This window comes from Limanda limanda, chromosome 3 (genome assembly GCF_963576545.1).
Source record: "Limanda limanda chromosome 3, fLimLim1.1, whole genome shotgun sequence".
NCBI lineage: Eukaryota > Metazoa > Chordata > Actinopteri > Pleuronectiformes > Pleuronectidae > Limanda > Limanda limanda.
The window spans coordinates 24,219,301-24,241,375 of record NC_083638.1 but is presented as its reverse complement, the minus strand read 5'-3'; the positions used below and the strand labels follow the sequence as shown (position 1 = coordinate 24,241,375).

At 40.7% G+C, this 22,075-nt stretch overlaps 2 protein-coding genes across 8 annotated transcripts; one reads left to right on the top strand and one right to left on the bottom strand.

The window, feature by feature from the left end:
- Positions 1-3,100: 3,100 nt before the first annotated feature.
- caprin1a (cell cycle associated protein 1a) lies at positions 3,101-10,789 on the top strand. Of its 3 annotated transcripts, none has more exons than XM_061068146.1 (17): positions 3,101-3,247; positions 4,323-4,457; positions 4,718-4,780; positions 4,990-5,076; positions 5,331-5,572; positions 5,708-5,790; positions 6,650-6,805; positions 6,890-6,942; positions 7,049-7,132; positions 7,269-7,409; positions 7,825-7,924; positions 8,378-8,439; positions 8,764-8,895; positions 9,155-9,314; positions 9,669-9,857; positions 9,942-10,048; positions 10,178-10,789. In XM_061068146.1, the coding sequence occupies exons 2-17, from the start codon at positions 4,323-4,325 to the stop codon at positions 10,262-10,264; spliced, it is 1,881 nt and encodes a 626-aa protein (XP_060924129.1). In that variant the 5' UTR covers positions 3,101-3,247; the 3' UTR covers positions 10,265-10,789. The 3 variants fall into 3 exon arrangements, with proteins under 3 accessions (XP_060924129.1, XP_060924128.1, XP_060924130.1); XM_061068145.1 differs by having other exon boundaries at positions 7,248-7,409; XM_061068147.1 differs by lacking the exon at positions 8,764-8,895 and having other exon boundaries at positions 7,248-7,409.
- Positions 10,790-11,028: 239 nt separating this feature from the next.
- Positions 11,029-17,910, bottom strand: nucb2a (nucleobindin 2a). Of its 5 annotated transcripts, none has more exons than XM_061068148.1 (13): positions 17,787-17,910; positions 17,300-17,434; positions 15,899-16,006; positions 15,537-15,669; positions 15,292-15,395; positions 15,017-15,202; positions 14,797-14,887; positions 14,630-14,688; positions 14,459-14,551; positions 14,015-14,104; positions 13,719-13,889; positions 13,071-13,131; positions 11,029-12,983 (listed from the first exon to the last, which is right to left on the bottom strand). In XM_061068148.1, exons 1-13 carry the CDS (start codon positions 17,889-17,891, stop codon positions 12,763-12,765), a joined length of 1,557 nt encoding a protein of 518 aa, XP_060924131.1. In that variant the 5' UTR covers positions 17,892-17,910; the 3' UTR covers positions 11,029-12,762. The 5 variants fall into 5 exon arrangements, with proteins under 5 accessions (XP_060924131.1, XP_060924134.1, XP_060924133.1 ...); XM_061068151.1 differs by lacking the exon at positions 17,787-17,910 and adding an exon at positions 17,691-17,751; XM_061068150.1 differs by lacking the exon at positions 17,787-17,910 and adding an exon at positions 17,520-17,617.
- Positions 17,911-22,075: the final 4,165 nt, after the last annotated feature.

Genomic DNA, 22,075 nt, shown 5'->3' with positions numbered 1-22,075 from the left:
GAAACAATGCATTTGGTTTTCAAATGCAACTGCACTGGAGAGACCAATCATCACGGTTTGTCTCAAAGGCCGAAACCGTAAACAAATCTCCCCCTCGAGCCTCATTCCAAAATCAAACCTCAATCGCATGAATCCCAGACTGCATGATGGTGAATAAAATTCTCCGGCTGTAATAATGATAATGACGGTAGTTACGTGGAGATGCTCGTAATCTGTCTGTAACACATGTGGGCCATGAATTATTAATGTTGCCCAGTTAATTGAAGGGAGGCTGTGTGTGGAAAAAGCCCCTCACCACCAAAGAAAAAAGTCTGGAAACAACCAAGATCCTGGTTTCACGTCTGTGTTTCTGGTGAAGTTTTACAAAACCAAATAAAATTTTAGATAATGGTGGAGAAAGGATAAATAAGAATGTAAATAAAAGGTCAGGAAAATGCATGGTATGAAAGAGAGAGTAGAAAGAGACTCCTTGTGCTTTGCCTGGCCCGCACTACAAGTGGTCTGGGGCCGACGTGTTTGTAGGGCTCTTGTGGTTTTTCAGCCAATAAATCCTCTGCACATATTTAATCCGTTCAGATGTGCTGCAGGAGAGGAGCACTGAGGGATGTACACCCATTACTCAGCAGCCCACATCAGAGAGAGGAGCTGGAGGTCCGTGCACCCCCCACCTCACCATTTACAGTACAGGCATACCTGGCATGGATCGGAAAAACAGGCACAGGGGTCATAAAGGAGGTGTGAAAAGTTAGCGTGAAAGTTCATTGAGAAGTTCCGAAGCTGTGAAGGTTTAATACTCCCGATCTCATGTGCTGTTGTTTTTATCATGCGATTCAAAGCGTGAGAGATCTCAACTTTGACTTTTAGATCTCTTGAAAGATAAATATGCTTCAGAATTCTCTGTTACACGATCAAATAATGATAAACTCATCAGTAGAGTAACAAAAATAAGGCAGATGCAAAAACATCAACTCTTCTGTGAATGTCTCAATGCAAATGTCTGCTGGTTGCACATGGCTGTTGATCTAAAACAGTTACTTTAGTATTAGGTTTCAACATTTGTGTTGATCAAGACATGAGGAATAAACCAGAGCATGTGCTATTAGTATATATGTGTACTGGGTTGTTTTTTGGCCTGGTGATATTTATGTAATACAACATTAAAGTCATTCTGTTACACAACCTAAGAATCCAGAGAAACTTTTGATTAGTCCTTTTTTTCTTCCTCCTAAACTAATTCATCTGTGCACATCACCACATGGCTGTTGATAGATGTTGCCCGAAAGCCACAGACAAGGCAGAGAGAATACAATTTGAAATTTCATCAGCATCACAGTAAACAGACATTAGAGGACTATCTGAGACGGCAGGTTATTTGGCTTGGTTTGGTTTTTGACATTATTTTGTGATGCCATCAAAATGCAGATGGAACACTTGCGCCACCTTCTGTTCAAATTTTGCTATTGCTAAATGTAGTTTTTTCAGTCGTATATAATCATCCTCAATTAAAGGCCTCCTAAGATTTTTACTTTCCCTGTACTGGCTCAGAGTTCTGATCAAGGAGAGATCATGGGCTTTGAGACTAAAGGATCATCTGTCCTTCAAACATTAAATAAAATGTTAGATGAAAAAATCAAAATTCTGAATTGATTTTTGTGTTGGGTGAGGAGTATATAATGATGAGCACAGTATTTCAACCTTTAATTCAGAGCTATACAACACAAAGACCTGCAGATGAGGCACAACGAAAACCCACAGAACAACAACAAATAATCTATAAACAAAAAAATATTTCATGTACAGCAGTATAGTCACATCCAGTTGAGTTTACAACATATATGTACCACCTTGAGTAAAATAATGCCATCCTACAAGATGTGGTCTCCCGTTATTCAGAATATGCATTCAAAACTAAATTAATTACTTAAAGGTTCAGCGTGAACGATTTAGGTGAAAGGGATCTAGTGACAGGAAGTGAATATAAAATCATCTTTGTGGTGTTTTCACTTGTGTGTTTCATCTCAAATGTATGAATTGCTGTTTTCTTTACCTTGGAATTTTCCCCTTTATTTTTAAATACTTTATATTAACATCAGGGGCTGTTCCTCTCTACGGAGGCCATCAGGTTTTTTCCTTTTTACAGTCGTTCAAACTGGACAAACTAATCATCTTTGGAGTTTTTATGAAAATTTGGGCTGCCACAAGATCTCTCTCATGTTTGAAAGGGGAGGCTGAGGTGAGGTGTGACTTAGCTGCAACATGCAACGTTACCACTAGATGTCACTAAATTCTACACACTGAACCTTTAAAGGAAATGTGAAGATGTTTCAGTCAGATCAGTCAGGTTTATAGACACAGTCTATGAGATGGGCTACACATCCTGTCATTACATCTATACCCCACATCTGGAATCATATCCTGATTCCTGCTGAACATCTGCATTTAAAAATCAAAAATCCATCAAAGGGTGAACAAATGTACAGTCGCAACACCGTCCCCCTGTCGTCGTAACAACAGAATGACGTCAGCTGTCTTGGTTTTTTTATACTTACATCAGGAGCTGGTCCTCTATACGGAGGCCACCATGTTGTTTTTTTTACAGTGGTTCAAACTGGACAAACTAAATGTCTTTTGAGTTTTTATGAAAATTTGGGCTGTCACAAGTTCTCTCTCATGTTTGAAAGGGGAGGCTGATGTGAGGGGGCACTCAGCTGCAACATGCAACCTCACCACTAGATGTCAGTAAATTCTACACACTGAACCTTTAAAGGAAATGTAAAGTTGTTTCAGTCAGATCATGGACTGTATGTACATATATATAATACACAGGGTTTATAGACACAGTCCATGAGATGGGCTACACCTCCTGTCATAACATCTATACCCCACATCTGGAATCATATCCTGATTCCTGCTGAACATCTGCATCTAAAAATCGAAAAAATCCATTAAAGGTTGAAAAAATAAATGTCGCAACACCGTCAACCTGTCGTCGTAACAGCAGAATGACGTCACCTGTCTGGGTTTGTTCTCTTCTGGTGATGTGTGTGATTTTCAGTCAGGCAGCTCGGAGACTCGCAGAGAGGCGGGTGGAGGGGTCCTTGTAGCCGCAGCAGCTATCGGCCGGTGTGAGCCTGAGCATCCTTCCAGAAAGAGCCCGGAGCAGCTAGCCGACCCGGACTGCGCTCGCTCAGCTCCCCTCCCTTCAACCCGCCCGCACACCAGCTCTCTGAAGACGAAGAGGATAAAGGTAAAGGAGTCTCACGCCATCGACGACAAATGGCGGCGGAAACAAAAACCGCCTTTAATCACGTTTCTCTGTCCCCCCCCGAGTGAGTTGTCGCAGCGCCCCGTCGAGCTCTTTGTTTTTGACGGCTTGAAAAACGTTCAGTGAAGACTCGACTTCCATATCAACCGAGTACAAAACCCCCCCGAGAATCACACGTTTTAATCGGGTTAGCTTGAAGTGACCTGCGGGGTCGAGTCCGGGCTTTAGCCGCATAACGTTACCGAGCACGCTAGCTCCCCATGCTAACAATAGGATGGGGAGATTAGGAGCAGGGTTCCTCGCCTACTGAGCGGATCTGGTGTAGCTAGCTAACCCTAACCCCGCACCAGTCCAGCACCGGGAACCCAGACTGGTTTATATCGTCACGTTTAACCCGACGGGAAGTGGGTCGGTCGTGTAATGTTAGCATCTCTCAACGTGAGATTAGCCGGTGTCTTCTAATGGGGCTAGGGGGGGTTTTAACTTTGATTAGCAGGCCTAGGTTTCAACTTGTGATAACTTCCAGACTGATTTAGTTCCTGCACACAATTTGCACACATGTGATTCCCCATGATTGACCATCAAATGGTTTTATTCGTTCTTAGCCAAAATAGACGACGGCCTGATTTGCTGGATTATCCATGCTTCACTTTCTCTGGCCCAGCCTCATTTGACTGTCATTGTCTCATCGTTAACCCCAGATGACATGAAAGTCATAAAGCTGTCTGTACCATGGAAGGGTTTCTAACCTTAGTCAAAGTGAATCCTCCTGGGTAACTATTGTAGCCCCAGCTGACTTGTACTTGATAGCCTGTAAAATAATTTTAACTAATCTATATATGTATCAATAGTAAACATCCACTCAAGAGCCTTGTGCAAAATGCCCCCATCTCCTACATCACCTGAAGTTATTCCAGGACAAAAATCAAAGAAACTGAAACCAATGTACCCTTTTCCATTAAAAGTATCAACTTTCTACACTGCGTTGCATAACCCAACTGGGATATCCCTCAGGTGTTGGTTCAGAATTAATCTGTTTCACCTCTTCTCCCCATAGATGCCTTCAGCTATGGTTGGCAACAGTGCTGTCCAGTCTGTGACTCCAGACCTGGGGAATGGAAGTCAGTCTGAGGCCATGAAGCAGGTTCTTGGTGTGATGGACAAGAAGGTTCGCAACATGGAGAAGAAAAAGGTATTTGTAGTTCTGTCACGATTTAAATACATTTGTTTTGTGTAGCCCTAAGCTGGTTGTGTTCCGTTATGAATGTATTGCGGTTATCATAATGATATGGCATAATTATCCCCTTTAATGATTTTAGAAAGATCTATTTGGAATGTGAGATTTTGAGCATATCGACCAACAGCCTGATCAGAAATAGTCTCTTTCATGCAAGCATGTGATTTTTCTGTTGATGTACAATTTATTTCATGTTTTTTTTTCTATTCTTACAGTCCAAACTTGATGATTACCAGGCAAAGAAGAATAAAGGAGAAAGCCTGAATCAAGATCAGTTGGTAAGAAAAGACAAACTGCAGTTTTCTTATACACTTATCAACATTTCTTGACTCAATACAAATGCTCTTTAGTTTTTCTTTTAGTTTATCAGAATCTAATCAGTGTTCTAATTTTTTCTGCAAAACAGTGCATTCTTATCTATTATTGCAACCTTTAATATCATTTCTATAATGGTACATCTGAATTTCTTTTTTTTCCTCACCTGAAGGACGCCTTGACGAAGTACCAAGAGATCACCTACAATCTGGAGTTTGCTCGAGAATTGCAGAAAAACTTCATGGCGTTGGGCCAAGAGGTGAGACCTTTGTTGTTTTGAGTCTCATATGCTGGTGATTGGTTCAAACCCTGTCATCGTTCAATTTTTAATGGTTTTCTCTGTATGATGCATCTCTTTAGTGACATTTATTCACAACTGCAGCCGTAGCAAATGTTTTCTCAGTCTCAAGCAAAGTCAAATCTATAATGAGATCTCAGCCATTGCATTTCATTGATTTGTTAGGGACTCGTGAAACAAAATGCATCTAAACATGCGTGACTTTGTGTGTTCAGATTCAAAAGGCAGTGAAAAAGACTGCAAGACGGGAACAGCTCCAGCGAGAGGAGATGGAGCAGCGGCGGCTGAAGACGGTTTTGGAGCTTCAGTTTTTACTGGACCAGTTGGGGGATGACAGCGTCCGACAGGACCTGAAACGAACTGATGCCACTGGTTCCCCTCTGCTCACTGATGCTGACCTCACCTCCCTGGACGAGTTTTACAAGCTCGTGGGACCTGATAGGAACTACGACGTCAGGTAAGAGGGGGCCTGGGATTTCCAGTACCACAAATATGAAAGTGTGCTTTATTATCACCATTTAAATATGTTGTGTAAATGATTGTTGAACAGAGGATCAGTAGCTTATTACCATCTGTGTTACCCTGTGTGCAGGTTGACTGACCAATATGAAGATGCCTCAATACACTTGTGGGAGCTGCTGGAAGGCCATGACAAGGCTGTGGCAGGGACCACATGTGAGTTTTATGTGTTTTTATCCTCCGCCACAAATACACAATTAATTACTGTTGGAAGTATTCAGTAAGCTCTTTGCATGTTGTACTTTATTGATAATTAACAAAATTACCATTTTCACAATCAATCTTAACATTGACCCATAATGACAAAGTGAAAATATGTTTTCTGACATATTTAAATGTCTAAAATATCTAAAACCTTAATATAAAAACAATTCAGCTCCTTTAGAAGCAGTCACAGCTTTACCTCTTAGTGGGGAGAGTCTTGGACTGCATTTGCACACACTGGGTTTAGATTTTCCTTTCTACATCAAGTTTCATCAAATCAATGGTTTTGATCTTCATGTTCGATCGGGTTTAAGTTCAGGCTTTAGATTGGCCACTCAAGGACAATTATAAATGTGTCCAATAGTCATTACAATTTAGTTTGACTGTATGATTTTGGTTGTTGTCGTGCTGACGCCCCAGTCTCATGTCATATGCAGCCTAGGGCAGGTTCTCTTCAAGGACCTCTCTGCATGTAGCGGCCATCACCATAAAAATGTCCCTGGGGGGGGTACTTTGTGAGTTTATGAGCAGTGGCTGGTGTTGCTCGCCCTTAAAGTTCTTTTAAATGCTCTGGCTGTAATGTGCCTTGTCTCAAAGTGGCTTCCAGCTACTCATTCTCTACCACTAAGACCTGATTGATGCGTGCTGCAGATATTTTCACTTGGTCATTGTGGGTTATTTAATGTAAGTTGTTTTTCCCATAGAAACTCTGGGCTCTGCTTTATTTTTGTCTGACTATTTTCTCCAGGAACTGTATGTATCAATCAATGAGACATTCCTCTGTTTTCTAACTTGTCACTCTTTATTCCAGATAAGTCACTGAAGGACATTCTGGACAAAGTGCTGCTCAGTGGTTACTTTGACCGAGCCCAGACTCATCAGAATGGGACGTGTGAGCAGGAAGAGGAACCAGAGGAGCAGACTGTGGTGGCTGAGTCCAACGCTGGGGAGCAGCTATCAGAACCTGGTAACTAAAAACCCATTCACAGATATGTGTGTGCATTACTTCTTAAAAAAAACCCTGAATTCACATTTGCCTTTTTTTCTCCAGAAGGAACAGCGAGTGAAAAATATACCCCACCAATTAAAGTGGAAACCACAGAGGTGAGATTTCTACAATAATTGCTCCAACGTTGTTTTATAAATCATACAAATAAGATTTCCTCTTTCTGCTGTTTTTCATTTTCAGTTTGTTGTCTTGTGTTTATAGTTTGTAAACAGACAGTTCATTCCAGAAGCTTCGTACAGCAGCACAGACAAAGAACAAGTGGAGGAGTGGACAGTGGAGGCTCAGGTACGCTGCTGAGCTGCAATCACAACAGTGATACCATGCCAACATAATGCCACTGTGCCATGTTTCAACAACATTACTTTGATATACATTTGTCATATGTATCTGTGTTGAATAGATGGTAAATTCCCTCCAGCAGCAGCCCCCTGCCCAGCTGACACCAGAGCCACCTGTTACTATGGACTGTGACAGCCCCCCCCCGAACGCTGACCCAGTGGTCAGAAAGCAGGTTGTGCAAGACCTCATGGCCCAGATGCAAGGGACCTACAACTTCATGCAGGTGAAATACTCTCCCTATATACTGAAGTGTCCAGCATATTGATCGATGTAGTTAAATCTTTGTCTGCTTTCTCATGGAGACAAAGTTAAATGACACAGGTAGCTACAGAGAAGGAATCTGTAGGGTAAGCGTGGAGCTAGTTTTTCATTGGAACATACTTAAGTAAAAATAATCTTCTTTTGTGGAGCACTTTACAAAAATACATGAGTGTCTCATGGAAACAAATGTGCCCACCAATAAGGTATAAAGAGATTTAACACATGATACTGACTCAGCCATAATTTTCTCAGCTGATTTATTGAACGCCTCGTGTAGGGCAAATGCCGGCTGATGTAGGATGCAGGACTTACTTTGTTACATCACTGTCTCTAAATCTGATCCATGACTCAACAATATATTTCCCTTTTTATCCCAGGACTCAGTGTTGGAGTTTGACGGCCAGGCTCTGGACCCAGCCATTGTGTCGGCTCAGCCCATGAAGCCTGCGGACCAGCAGCAGATGAGCTGCCCTTCACGTCAGTGCAACTTGATTTTACTTGAACTCTGAACAAATTCTATTGAGAAATGTCTGGTCACTGTTTTTGGTACTTGGTTTTATTGTCGGGTCTTTTGAGATTTGCCCGTCTGTACATCATCACAATGGATTTAGAATGAAGCCATGAAGATGTGATTGAAGAGAAAACTTCCAGCTTTAGTTACAGACCCACACAGAAGCAGCAACTGGAGGCGCCTGTAGAATTAATTTCCTCTGGGCCTCTGATGTGCCAGTATATAAAATGGCTTTAATTGCTTAACTGTTTTTAATCAAACTTCAATTAAATCGGAAAGTCTGAACTTTAACTTATATTACGTCTGCATGTAATATGCACAAGAGTCCAAATTAGAAAACATCTAAACGGTGTCCACATCCTTTGGATCCACAGAGTAGTTTCTAAAGTCTTAATAACTTTTTATTTTCTTTCAAACAGCCCTTTCAGAGTCCAGACTTCCCCAAACAAGTGTTGTGCCGGGACCGCAAGAATCCTCACAAGTAAGTCAAGAGGAAGCTCAGCAGGAAGGAAGCAGTTGGTGAGATTTGATGTGTTGTAAAGAGCGGTGCATCCTTTTATTAACTAGAGAAGTACAGGTCATTGTATACGTGGGCCTTGCTTTAAAAGTGCTGCTACATGGATTTACCGTGACGCTCTTCAACATATCATGATCTCATCTACTTTATATAACAGGGAGTTATATAAAATGGTGATAAGGGGAAAAGGGGTAGAAGGGGAAAAATCTAAGATCCCTTCTTTCACATTGACCTCTCCACAATCCTTGTTTCCTCGCCATCCCCGTTTCCTCCTTCCTCCCACCTCAGGCCTCGATGTCTCTTTCGTCCGAGCAGTCCCCCGCCCCATGTTCCCTGTCCTCTGCCTTCCCACCTGTCTCCAAGCCCACACACACTGGAGGCATCAATGTCAACGCAGCGCCCTTCCAGTCAGTGCAAGCGGTACGCGTTCTATCTGGATCCAGTGAATATGTTTGGACTTTTTACCCTCAGTCAAAAACATTCTGGTTCTGTACGTGTATGTACACGATAAATTGGCTCATAAGCTGCAGCAAAACACTGGATAGCAAATGCTGCAGCAATTCGAATATTGCCCTTATTTCCCAACCGGAAATAAATCCTTTCTTTCCAGACGCTCTACTGGGACTGTGATATTTTGTTTTTGCAGATTGAAATACAGAAACCTTTTCTTCTTCCTCAGGTATTTAATATGAATGCACCTGTACCTCCAGCCACTGAAGGCCAAGCTGACCCTCTGAAGCAGCCCAGTCAGTTCCCTGGTGGCTATGGACAGGGCTTCAGCAGCCAGTCGGAGACTACTGTCAACCAGCCGGAAATCCCACAGGAAACATTACAGTCAGGTGAGGCTCCAGCTTCAGCTAGTTGCCTGTACACCACAGCAGGCTGCTGAGATAGATTATCACCTCTACGGTCAGCAGATGGCATAAGAAAGTATAGTGAGGAAAATTAAACACTTTATGATTAGGATTCTAGAGGAAATCACATGTTTCTATTTTGCATAAACAGAATTGTTTGCATGAGTTAAAATATTTGTTGGGATTTACAGACCCTTTATGTTTTCTTCGTCCTGAAACATTAAATACCTTTCATCACAGTCAATTTGACTGAGGCAAAAAAACAAGTGAAGATTTTTCAGGATGAATGTTATTTTAAATTTTAATTGTAAAATGTTCGTCTTGTTTGCTGCTGTCCAGTTGTTGGTGGGTTCCAGCCCCAAGAACCAGTCCTGCCTCCAGCAGGAGCCCATGAAGAATCGCCTCCAGGTGCAGGGTTTGCACAGTCGGGACAGTCCTTCTACAACAGCAGGGCCGCGCCCAGGTCCGGACCCAGGAACGCTCGGGGCGTGATGAATGGATACCGGGGCTCTTCTAATGGATTCAGAGGTACAAGCATCAAACTGTGTAAAACAAATATTCAGCTGTAGTGTTTGGTTTGGTTTATTTTATTGACATGATGCATCATTTCAGGGGGATATGAAGGCTACCGCCCTCCTTTCTCAAACGCTCCCAGCGGCGGTTATGGTCAAACCCAATTCAACACATCTCGGGACTATTCTAATACCACCTACCAGCGGGTAAGGCTTCTTTAATTATTCACTACTTAATGTACAAAATATCTTGTGTTATCCAGTTAATACTCTACTATTTTTGAATGTGTAAGATGGCTATTGATGGTAAATGTTTACCAATTCTGTTTCTTCAAGGAGGGATATCAGCAAGGCTACAAGCGGGGAGCCGCCCAAGGACCTCGAGGTTTGTCTCGAGGTAACGCTCAAGCGATGAGGTCCTAGAGGATTCCAAGGACCACCAAGTTGCGCCACGTTGAACATTCAGGATTTTTGAATGTGTTCGCCCCTGTTCACTTTTCTAACAATGTTTTATTTCTCATTGGTAATCTTATTTTTTTAACTCCTGGCCTACTACTATCTGAGTCAGTCTGCTTTGGTCTGTCTAGATCCTCTTAATGTTTTAACACAAAATGCTGAACTTCACCACATGTAGGATTATCAGCATGTCTGTGTGTTGTAAGACAACAAATAGATATTCCTGTAAACTTGAAAGATTTCATTAATTTATTTTTTGTACAAAATAAATGCAAAAAATACCCTGCCACTGTCGATCTAATTCCATGCGGTTGATTTTCTTCTGCCCAGTGTTGCCAGTCACTCTTTCCTTTTTGATCTAATACGTCTCATGAAGGCATTCGATGTTTTGGTTTTCTTTTTTTTTTTAACCCCATTCACCTCTTACGCCATCACCTCTTTGTATGCTGATGTTATTCATTGAGACTGTTTCAATAAAGTTGTGTTCTATTATTTTCTGCTATGTTAATTCCGAACACTTTCACGTCACATTGGATTGGTTCAGTTGGGTCTTGTCACTGAGGCCTTCAAACCTGTGACTTCAAGACAATTCCAGTGGCAAAGTCTTTGTGTTACATTCAGTTTGTTCATTCTCACATGCAGTGTGAAGCCTACAAACAGGTCCAAAGTACATGCCATTTATAATGAATCACTATAAATAAACAAGGTAATTACAAATAACAAAACGTGTATTCCATCATACTGTGAAAGTTTAATACATCATTCACCAGGTGATCAACCTGAAAGATAACTTATGTTGAAGGCAGGTGTACAGTACCATCAAATGACTTTAATCCAGCAGAAAGTAATCGGAAACACCACCTGAAAATTTTGTGCAAATCATGACGCAGTGTTGTTTCCTACGCTCGGCACGCAGAAAACAAACATGGTGAGAAAACAAAAGTATTCCATGTCAAAACTTAGTATGAAGTAAACCACAGTAAGGCAGAGCTGTTTGACTGGATGCAAAAAAGTGGCACTAAGTTAACACACGTCCGCCATGGACACGGTTTGCCAGCGTGACGGACACGCAACACGAGAAGAGGCAGCAAGTTCATCAAACTGCTGGTTTATCAGAAAATCTGCAGTTTGTTATTCAAACTAGGATCAAGCCAGACAAGTTGATGTGAACTGAGTAAAACTACACTGGCCATTCACAACATTAAAACAAGTTACTGGTTTTAATGTGTGTGCGCATACACTGAGTATGTATAAAGTAATTAAAACATTCATGATACTTTGACCTAAACAGGTTAAAATTCTGCTGTATTTTGATTGTGTCACTGGAAAAATCTGCACCCTTTCTCTAATAAAAACTTTCAATCAGCGGAAATAATCAAAAATACGCTGTTTATATACTAAATGATAAACTATCGAAACAGTTTTATCAAGCAAATTAGAAGTCATGATCAATTTGGATCAGATCATCATAAATAAACATGACATACATCCATGTATGAACAAGCCAAAATCAAAAAGCATGTTGTACTGTTAAGTGTAACGGAACAAATTAAATTATTCAGGGATTCAACGGTTCTTTCTGTATGATAAGGTTGTTTCATAAATTATTATTGGTAGAACCAAACTGTAACTGACTGCTTTATTTAATCAACTGCAGCGCAAAGGATTTAGGGGAAAATGTTAGTTATTTGTTGGATGATTAAAATGTTTTCCTTATCTCGACAACCTGGAGACTTTAATTCAACAACAAAGTGGAGTGGAGCTGTAGTGTGGCCCAAAAATATCCTGTTTTGAAAAGTCTTTTAAAAGTTTGTCTTAACCTTTATTTTTCAGTTGAAATTGTTCCTGTTATGGCATCAGATTGCTGTAAACTCGTTAAAATCATAACAGTGCCTCTTCTTCCAAGTCAAATGCAATGATAAAAAAATCTTAAACTCAAATAACAAAAATGGCTGAAAAAGTCCAGTGAAGCATTTCACCACAAGCCACACGTGTAAATTAATCTCTATCTAAAAGGTTTAGGGATGTTTCTATGTAGTAAAGTCAGAAAACAATGAGGACATTTGAGAAGCTCCTGCAACAAAACCATCAGGTAGTGGAGCCAGTGGCATTTTGAGGTTCTGTAGTTTGAACAGCCGACAGCAGGTCGACTAAGTTCAACAAAAATATATATTTTGATTGATTGCATTACCAAACATTCTGGATCATTTCTAACCTCATCAAACACAACTAAGATTGCACATTTTAAGATGCATGCCCTTGGTTGGTCACTATGAATCCAAAGATTACAGTTATTATCAAACACTGGTGTCATTCAACAGGGATTCCGCTTGTGCTGCTTTCCTTCATCTCGAGTTCGCTCCAGACTCCCAAGTCATACTGGTGAAACTCGGGAGGGTTTTCTCCTCTGCACGCTAGAGTGGAGGTGCTGCAAAAGTCTGGTGTTGAAAGTTCTGATAAAGCTATTACGGCAGGTTGTGTTGGCTTTCTGCAGCTTCCTGGTGGCCTGGCGGCAGATCCTGGCGAGTCTGGGGGAGACCGTGCTGACCCAGGTCTTGAAGTTGTTGTGCGTGGAGTTCCTGAGCTGCATCTGGAGCTGCAGGCTGATGCTCTTGTGGTTGAGCCTCTTCTTCATGATGCAACTGATTGTCCACTGGATATATCTCTGGAATAGCATTTCCTTCAACTGTAGCAAAGACTAACATTGTTAGAGCTCAGCCTGTAAAGTCTAAAAACGATCTAATAAACATGAAATAGTGCAGTAGACACTTACCATGAACCTCTGGAGGGGGTTCTACTTTCTGTGATTTCAATCGTTCCATGTGCTCTACTGCCTGTAACCGAGATATTTCATATCAGATTTTGTGACATACAGTGCAGTGGATAGTCACATTTTAATAACTTGGATAAAAATCTAACCTAGCAAAATAAAGCTTTAGAAATCATCACACTTTTTTAGACATGACAAGACTCCAGAAAATGTCCAGACACAATTTCTCCAACATTTAGTTTTAGTTTAATTTAGACACATTCACAGCTCCTCTTTTTCATCCTGAGATATTTGGATTCTTCTAGCATCACGTCCGTTGTGTGAAAGAAATATCAACAACACGTCTACTCGCTCCTAACATTTTACTGCTGTGTTTTCACATTGGCTCGCTCTGACATTTTGTGAACATTTTTCTAAGCCACTGTCAGGAAAATATTCAGAAAACCTTGTAGTAAGAGAAACTGACTCCTTTACTTTCTCGCATACAGTTGGAAAATAACCAGCTTTACATTCCACCTATAAAGATTCAATCCGGTGTCTTGATAGAACATTAAAAGTCACAAACATCTAACATTTGGTTTGGACAGTTTCCTCATTCCTTGTTAAAGTAACCTTCTGTGCTGACCCTTATCGTTTCAGGTAACAGTTTACCTGCTGCAGCTCTATTTTCTGTGCGTTGAGCTGCTCCTGTTGCTGCTCCAGCTCTTCTCTCTGTTTCCGGAGGTCGACAGCCTTCAGGTTCAGGTCCTGTTCCTGCTGAGCAAGATGATCCTCAAACTCCCTCATCTCTTCGTCTGTGTACGCCTGGTTCTGCTCCAGGGTCTGAGCCACACAAAGCAGAGGGGGAAACATTCATTATAGCCCCACATGTTTTAAGAAAAGTTTAAAATTTCTCTGAAATAATGTCAACATGATAAAGTCTGAAATATTGAGTGTATATATCTCACCTCCCAGCTATCGGGCTCCAAGAATTCCTTTTTCTTTGTTGCAACCAGGAACTCCTCTAAAGAGACCAGCCTGTCTTTGTCCGAATCCACCTATTAGGGAGACAAGAGGAGAGATTGTTAGCATAGATTGTGTATATTCAAGTTTATTATTATTCAGTTGCAGAGTCAAAACAACAAATAACAGATGGAAGTCTCTATTATTATGAAGATTTAAAGCCAGCTGTTTATTTGCTGTTTCTCTATGTAAACAACTTAAAAAACAGTGGCTTTTGCCTTGATGGCACCACTGTACATATATGAAAATATGATCATGAAGTTTCAGGTGACGATAAACTTAATGCATTAATATTTCATTAAATTCATTTCTTTAAATAACAGTTACCCGACAAACAGAAAAGCAGCATTATTATACAAAGTTGTGAAAACTGTAGTCTCTTACTGTACCTCGTTCATAACATGCTCTCTCATACGCAGCCTCTCTTCCTCCATCTCCAGCATGTCATCTTCTTCGTTGGTGGGGTCATAGATTTTTTCCAACTAAAATAACAAAGACCAACAGTCAGTGCAAAGACGGTTCCCTGAAACATGACACATTTTCACATGCCGCAGATTTACCTCTTTGGTGAACAACGCTTCCAGCTCCTGTTCGTCAAAGAAGCCATCTCCATTGGAATCTGCATTATAGAGAAAGACACAGGTAAACACATGATTTTCTGTTTTATCTGAAGACGCATAATAGCTATCAAAGTCTTAAACAGTTGACAGGTTAAAGAAAGTTTTACCATGCAGTTTGAAAAAGGTCTTAGGGTCGAAATCTTCAGGGTCCAAGCCGTCAGCATCCTCCCACACCTCCTTCAGTTGATTCTGGCTGCCCTGTAACATGTGAACTTCATAATTAGAAATAGCGGTAGATTAAATAAAAACACATCCACTTTCTACAGTATGGTAGATGTGTTTACATCTGTGGTGTCCGCAGATAACTGTTGATTAAGTCCGACTTACCGGGTGGTTGACTTTAGGGTGATCTGCGTGCTTCTTCTTCATCTCCTCGTAGTGCTCCTCCTCTTTCACTCTTTCTTCCTCGTCCAGTGTTTTCAGGTGCTCCCGTCTGTCGTGCTCTTTCATCATTTCATACTGCTTGAACTCCTCGTGTCTTTCTTTGTCGAAGTTCTCCAGATCATTGGTTGCCTTAAGGCATTAGACAAATGACAAATTCAAATCAGATCAACAGTTTATGTCCTGCAATCAATCTGTATTTTTCATGTTGGAAACCTTACCGATTTGATGAGTCGATCTAAGTCATCCACTTCAAAAGTATGTGGGTTCATGTGGTTCAAATACTCAAACTGTTTCAGCAGAGCCTGGTGATCCACTGCGATGTCTATTCAGGGAGAAAGTGGTTAGGTAATTGAAAAAACATAGAGATTTAGCATTTTCCTTATAATTGATTTACTGTTCAAGTTGTAGCATCTTATTTTATATTTCAATCAGAAGGTAATATACATTTTGTTGCGCAACATACCATTCCCTCCTTCTATGTCCTGTTTGGCCTTGATCAGGGTTCGCAGTCTGTTTACCTCCTGCCTCTTCAGTTCATCCAGTTTTGTTCGGACATGGTGACTGACAAAGTCCAGCTCTTTAGCAAGCTTTCCTGCCTGTTTTGTCAAAGGAGTGATGCAAAGATGTGTTAATTACAGTGTGAGATTACATTTATTGCAAAAAACGATTAAATCCAATGGAGGATTGGAGTCGTTTCTTAAAAACAGGGACATGTGAACGTTTATACTTTAATGCTCAGAATAATGACTCATTTTACAGTTCACTCATGGCTGATAAAAACTTTGCACCATGTTAATAAGACGAAAGAAAATAAACTGCTGATACCTTGATGTCTTCCATGTCTGTATTGTGGAGCTTTTCTCTGAAGTGCTGATCTTTCTCGAGAAAATCAATGACTTCCCTGAGGTAGCGGTCATAGTGAAGTCCAGTGTCCTATGAAATGTAAGAAAATGACAGAGTAAACATACTGGGTAATTCTATAATGATGATCCCTTTTTGATTGTTTATTATGTTTACAAAGTATCATTAGCTAACATGATATGTACATATCATGTTGATACATTTATGCTGACCAACATTAAAGATCTCCTGTCTAGTTAAACGTAGAAATGACAAGCTGTGACCCAAATTCCTCCAAACTGCATTCCTGCATTCTGCTGCCGTATTATCCTGCAGCTGTTCTGAACTGGCTCTCCAGGGGTTGCAGTTGCATTTTAACCTCTACACAGACTCTACATGGTATTTGTTTGAGACTTTGAGTCACTGCGTCAATATTTAACAGGAACAAAGCCTTGCACAGAAATCAGATACTCTAATGTGTGCAGTCATACAGCTAAAACATCTGGAGCTGTTGCACGGATTTGATGGATAATATGTTTTGTGTGGATAGACTGATTCAATTTAAATGAGAGGCTTTTACTAAACTCATTTACTTCTTAAAAGGCAGGTAAAAGAAAAGCGAGTGTCAAGGCTGGAACTCACAGATCATTTCTGAAAATGTATTTGTGATTTAATGTATAAATTAGGGCTGGCCGATAAAACAATATCAAATGTTATCGCAATATAATTTGAATCAATTGCAATATAACCAAAAGTCAAATAAATAAACGGTGTATACAGCTTATACATTGTGTAAGCCCAGTGAGCAGGTATAACACACAACTGATCTACCTCAGATTTATAAAATGTGTGTCGTTCTCTACTCAGAGTTAAAAACTACCACCTTCACTCAGGGGCAAAGATTAGTCTTTACACCTAAAAGAAATAATAATTTGTCATTTGCCAGAATAATCATCGATGTTGACTGATGTGAACCTTTTATCTTGATACAATTTTTGGCCATATCGTAAAAAAGGAAATGTCCGAAAAGCATTACAAGCTCATTAAAAAGGGAAATGAGCTTTTACAAGATAACAAAGCCTGCTTAACTCCATCAATGTTCCCTGTCTGACCTCCTACTCCCCAAAATGAATATGAAACAGAAACCTGTATCATACATTATTATACTGATGTATATATAGAGAGATAGATCTATATCTATAGAGATGATTACCAATGCCAGGTAAATATTCTACTGTGAAGCCACTGAACTAACTGCTCTTCCCACTAATACTACCCGTGTATTGTTGCAGGATCACTACTGACCATGGGTGTAACACTACAGAACATTAGTAATAAGAACAGTTATTTCGCTTCATGGAGATGACTCATGCTGTGTCTCCTCACCACACTGGCTGGAGGCTCCTCAGGTTTGATCTCTGGCTCTTTGATTTTGGTCTTGTCCATGCTGATGGGCACTGCCTCCAAGCCCAGGAGCTGGAGCAGCAGCAGAGCCCAGCTGCTGAGAAGGACCCAACACATCTGGAAACGAGAACAATTGTCATCACATCAAATGTTCATCACAGAGAGATTAATATTATTAAATAGTATTTGATGCTGAACGGACCCACACACAAACAATGAAACTAATTATACAGCAGCACATTCAAATAACCTGTTTAACCTGCTTAGTTTGCATATTAATGGCCAAGTAACTACTAATATCCAGAGGAAGCTTTAGCTCTGACACATTTAGCCAATGAAGCTAGTTGGCTGGTGCAGCTTGTGACGTATCTACCGTGACGTGGTCAGGCTCAGCATCAAAGTGAATGTCCGCGTTAAGTCGAGAGCGTCACAGAAAAGCAGAATAATCACGTGTCACTGAAATACTGACTTTGTTATGCATCCTGGACGTCATCTGTTCCGCTGGAGTCCCGTCGGCAGCTAGCTCGCTCACAGCCGGCCGTGCTAGCTGTGAGACCGGAAGTGACGCCCGCATTGGTCGCCGGAGCCGTCAGTCAAACGGGGCAGCAAGTTGCGTTGCAGCGTATCGTACGTGGCGGCGTGACGGCAGAGAAGGTGGGCGGGCCCTGCGTGTTTCTGGTCGAATCCGCGGTTGCTATTGGACAGAGCGGCGGCGAAGAGGCGTCAGCATGTCAGGTGGATGAGAGGCGTTTAAAGGGAGAGGGCTCTGTAATGGATCCGATCAAAACAACCATGCTACATGATCAAATGTGGCTTTTTATCAGCAAAGTGTTTCCCTCACTTATTGTTTTGACTGACCACAGACTGTTTATAAAGATGGATGACATTACCACTACTCAAAAGTGGAGCCAAAGTGTCTCCATCACCACCTGGTGGCAGCCTGCAGTACAGGTCATAAATCCCACTCCTATGGTAGACTACTTAAGTATAAATGCAAAAAAGTACCACGAGTAAAAAGCACAAGATTAAAATACATTTGCATTATTGCGCCCTTGGCTGGATTAACCCTGTCGGCCAGGTCCTGGGATAAGGATTTGTTGTCGGACCCCTATCGACCCCCAACTCTACTCTGCAGTTTCCTTATTTCCCCAGGCACCAAAAAAACAAGTAGAACTGTAGAGCTGACGTGGTTATTTAATTAATGAAATAGATAACTAGCAGACAATTGATGGGTGCAATAATTGTAATTGATTGGTCATTTGAGTATTTTTAAATAAATCTTTACTGACTCCGGCCTCTTAAATGACATTTTAAAATTGTTGGATTTTTGACTGCTGGTCAGATAAAGCAAGCACTTTATTTTGTTTTACATTTTATAAACCAAACAATGAATTGATTAGAGTTATTTTACCTGAAACAACAGCTTAGTAGTAGCCTGCAGTAGAATTAAAGTATGAAGTAGCAGGAAATTAAATCACACAAGGACCTCAAAGTATATTTGAGCTTAACTCACCTATTTCAAGGTCATGAGGGTATCTTCTGACTTACATTATTTTTCTTCAATCAGGACTTTCTGTCATAAAAGTAAAGGGTTTAAAAAATGCAGGGTGTCAACTCCCCAAACTGCAGTTTTAGTTCCATCTCAGTTTTTACTCAGGAAGCAGCAGTGTGTGATTAATGGGTCCACGTCCACCTCTCACCCCGTCTCTGCTCACCGGCCTCATGGGGAGATCTTACATGGAACCTTGTGGCTGTACTCACAGATAATCACACTCCTCTTCATGACATACACGCTGATGACAACAGGAAATAGTTATATGCAAGTGATGATCTTCCCCACTTGTACAAATAGAGACGCAGGTGATTTGGGCTGCCTACAATGGGCAACACTTCCCTTGTAGATGATCTTCAACTATGCTATGTGCAGAATCATGTGCTGAGCTCTCATCTCTCCACCAGGGAGCGCTGCTCTGATGTAATGGCTGAGTTCATTATTGCCGTCTGTTCAACTTCACACTTTGTTTAACAGGTCAAATATGCCCAGCACAGGAGTCAATGAGTGCATGGATGAATATAAACAACATTAATTATTACAAACAAATAAGTGATTGTGGTAATAAACACTGAAAATGACCGAATCCCAAATCAAATATAATTAAAGAGAAAAGAAGTAACCTGTGTTCATATTATATACTGTTATACCAGCAGCCGTTTTGTGCAGCTTGTATAAAGAGATAAATGTGTCGCCTGTGAGTTGTAAAAGCATTGGCTTACTACAGGAAATGTAAGTGCTAAAGGGAAAATAATAATAGTTTTTATGAGCTTTTTTATAAGCAGGCTCAACAAGACAATACATATCCTCTTTATGTGCATCAATTGGCTTATGATACATATTACATCCCTGCTCTGTAGATGTTAGTTCAATAACTCAGTGGAAAGAGATTCATCATTGTCTCAGGTCATAAACATGGAAACTAAAAGAAAGCTGGGTGGGATCAGCAATTCTGTTTAATCAGCAACTATATGATGATTAAACACTCTGCAAACGAGGAGGCCACAGTCTATCAGATGTGCGTAAGGTGTTTTAATTCAGGCTCTTTAAGAAACCGGTTCACACTGATTTATATGTGTTACTCTGCTGAGATTGAAGTGAGAATTTAAAAGATAAAAGCATTCCAGGAAAGATGTAATTGATTTCCTTTGTGGGCATCTGGCCGGCAGATTAGGATCCAAACTATTCTTGACTAAAGAACTGAAAGTCAGAGGAGCGTGAGATAATCTTTATTACATTTTCTTCTCTTCCCCTCTGTAAGCTGTGATTCAGCAGGAGGAGTCTCTCTCTGAGGAGAAGACAATAACATTGAGTCACCTTGCTGCATTGTGAACCCCTGGCAGCCGAGAGGCAGGACTGAGCAGCAGCAGCAGCAGCAGCAGCAGCAGCAGCAGCAGCAGCAGCAGAGACCGTACTGCAGAGCTTCTCTGGACTGCGCATAAAATATGTGTGTATTCATGTGTATAAATTAGTATGTATAAGAGGATGGGTATGTTGTGGGGATGATAATAAATCATAGCAAGGTCAAATAACAGCAATTGAGTGGGGATACCAGATGATTACACTGCAGTATTTATGGTGCTCCAGCTACTGTGCTTAATTTTGCTGACTGGTTGAGGCAAAAACAAGTTCATCCTGCACCACATATCACCAAACTTAAAGTGTTTGTGTGACAATTGAATAACCCAGGTCGTATTTATGCCTGTTGCCGAGATCGATCAATCCGTGCTTGACCTTACATCACAGGCAGCACCTTGTCTTCTTTAAATCTGCTGCAATCGCCTGCTGCTCATGATTCACTCTCTATTCCTTCAAAATAAAATACAGATGTGGGTTTAGTTACAGGGAAATCCAACATACTTAACAGGTGTCAGGTTTTGGGCCAGAATTAGCAACTGGAATGGATGCTGGTGGAAGGTTTTTAACTGGGATTGGATCAGGTGTAGATCCAAGATTCAAAACGTATCATCCAGTTATGCAGGCATCAATGGATTCTGGCCATTCTCTGACTTCTCTGTCCTTTATGAAGACATGTGCATTTTTTCTTATGTTTTATATTTAGTTGTACGCATGTATTCCTTAATTTGTCACTCTTCTGTAGTCCTGTCATACTTGATGATTCCTTTCTTGTGTCCTTTATGAAGAAAAAGTCGCATGCAAGGTTAGAAACATAAACTTGAGCAGAGGAAATCCATTTCTTCTTTGACTTTTCTGTCAAGTAGATAAGACGTTAAAAGATTTACCACAAAGGGGTTTCTGCACAACAGCTGTACGATAATGGATTTTGAGAGGATGTGTTTTATCTCTCACTATCTTTGAAGTACCGTGCCTTAAACCACGAAAGAAGGTTTCAATGAAGCTCCCCAGAATGGAAATCACAGATCAAATATTTATAACAGATGTTTGCTGCTCCCTGCCAACTGACACAGCTTTTTACTTTCACAAAGGTAATTCTTTAAGCTGCACCTCGTAGGAAACACAAGGGGAATCTCTTCCTAGCTGTGTTGGGATAACTTTTGTTCTCACACAGTTAAAGCACATAAAGTTATATGGACGTAATCATAATAATGGTAATTATGTAAGAGGGCGTGATACGATGACGTCAAACCTTCATGCTTCTCTTTTGGTGTTTGATGATCAGCAAAATAAAAACTCCTGTGCCACCACTACTGTGACTTTGAATGTTTCCTGTCCTCACACAACCCGCGTGAAATTTATGGGCAGCATTGGTAAATTGGGCAGGTCTGTTTGATGCCGTGTAAGCATTATTGTAACCTGTCACGGCCGGGGAGGCTCTCTGTCCTCAGTGTGACTGCAGTCAAGGTGACGGGAGCCTGACAAACTTCAACTGAAACCTCCAGGATAATTTATGCACAGACACACACACCTGCAGATGAGCTCTGCTACAGTGACGGATCTGTATATATATATATATTTCTGCGTCATAAGTTTTCTCTATACAAATGAAAACTTAATGTCTAGGGCCACACTTTTTTAGGGCTTCTTGACAAAGTCTTTATCCATTTTCTGGCTCACAAATGTCACTGTGCATTATATTCAAATTATTGTGTTTTTTATGCATGAACCTAATAAGTATAGTACAGATACATCCCAAAAAGGTTGGATGTTTTAGGATTTTTTATCCACGTGTAACTTTTTCATTGTAAACTTTGCTTTGAGTGAATTACATTAGATTGTATATATCT

Coding starts and splice junctions, on each gene's coding strand:
- nucb2a (XM_061068148.1), bottom strand. CDS start 17,891: ATGCGGGCGTCACTTCCGGTCTCACAGCTAGCACGGCCGGCTGTGAGC. Junction 15,396..15,536: donor GGACATAGAAGGAGGGAATG/GTATGTTGCGCA, acceptor CTCCCTGAATAG/ACATCGCAGTGGATCACCAG. Junction 14,689..14,796: donor GACCTTTTTCAAACTGCATG/GTAAAACTTTCT, acceptor TCTATAATGCAG/ATTCCAATGGAGATGGCTTC.
- caprin1a (XM_061068145.1), top strand. CDS start 4,323: ATGCCTTCAGCTATGGTTGGCAACAGTGCTGTCCAGTCTGTGACTCCA. Junction 4,458..4,717: donor GCAACATGGAGAAGAAAAAG/GTATTTGTAGTT, acceptor CTATTCTTACAG/TCCAAACTTGATGATTACCA. Junction 6,806..6,889: donor GGAGCAGCTATCAGAACCTG/GTAACTAAAAAC, acceptor TTTTTTCTCCAG/AAGGAACAGCGAGTGAAAAA.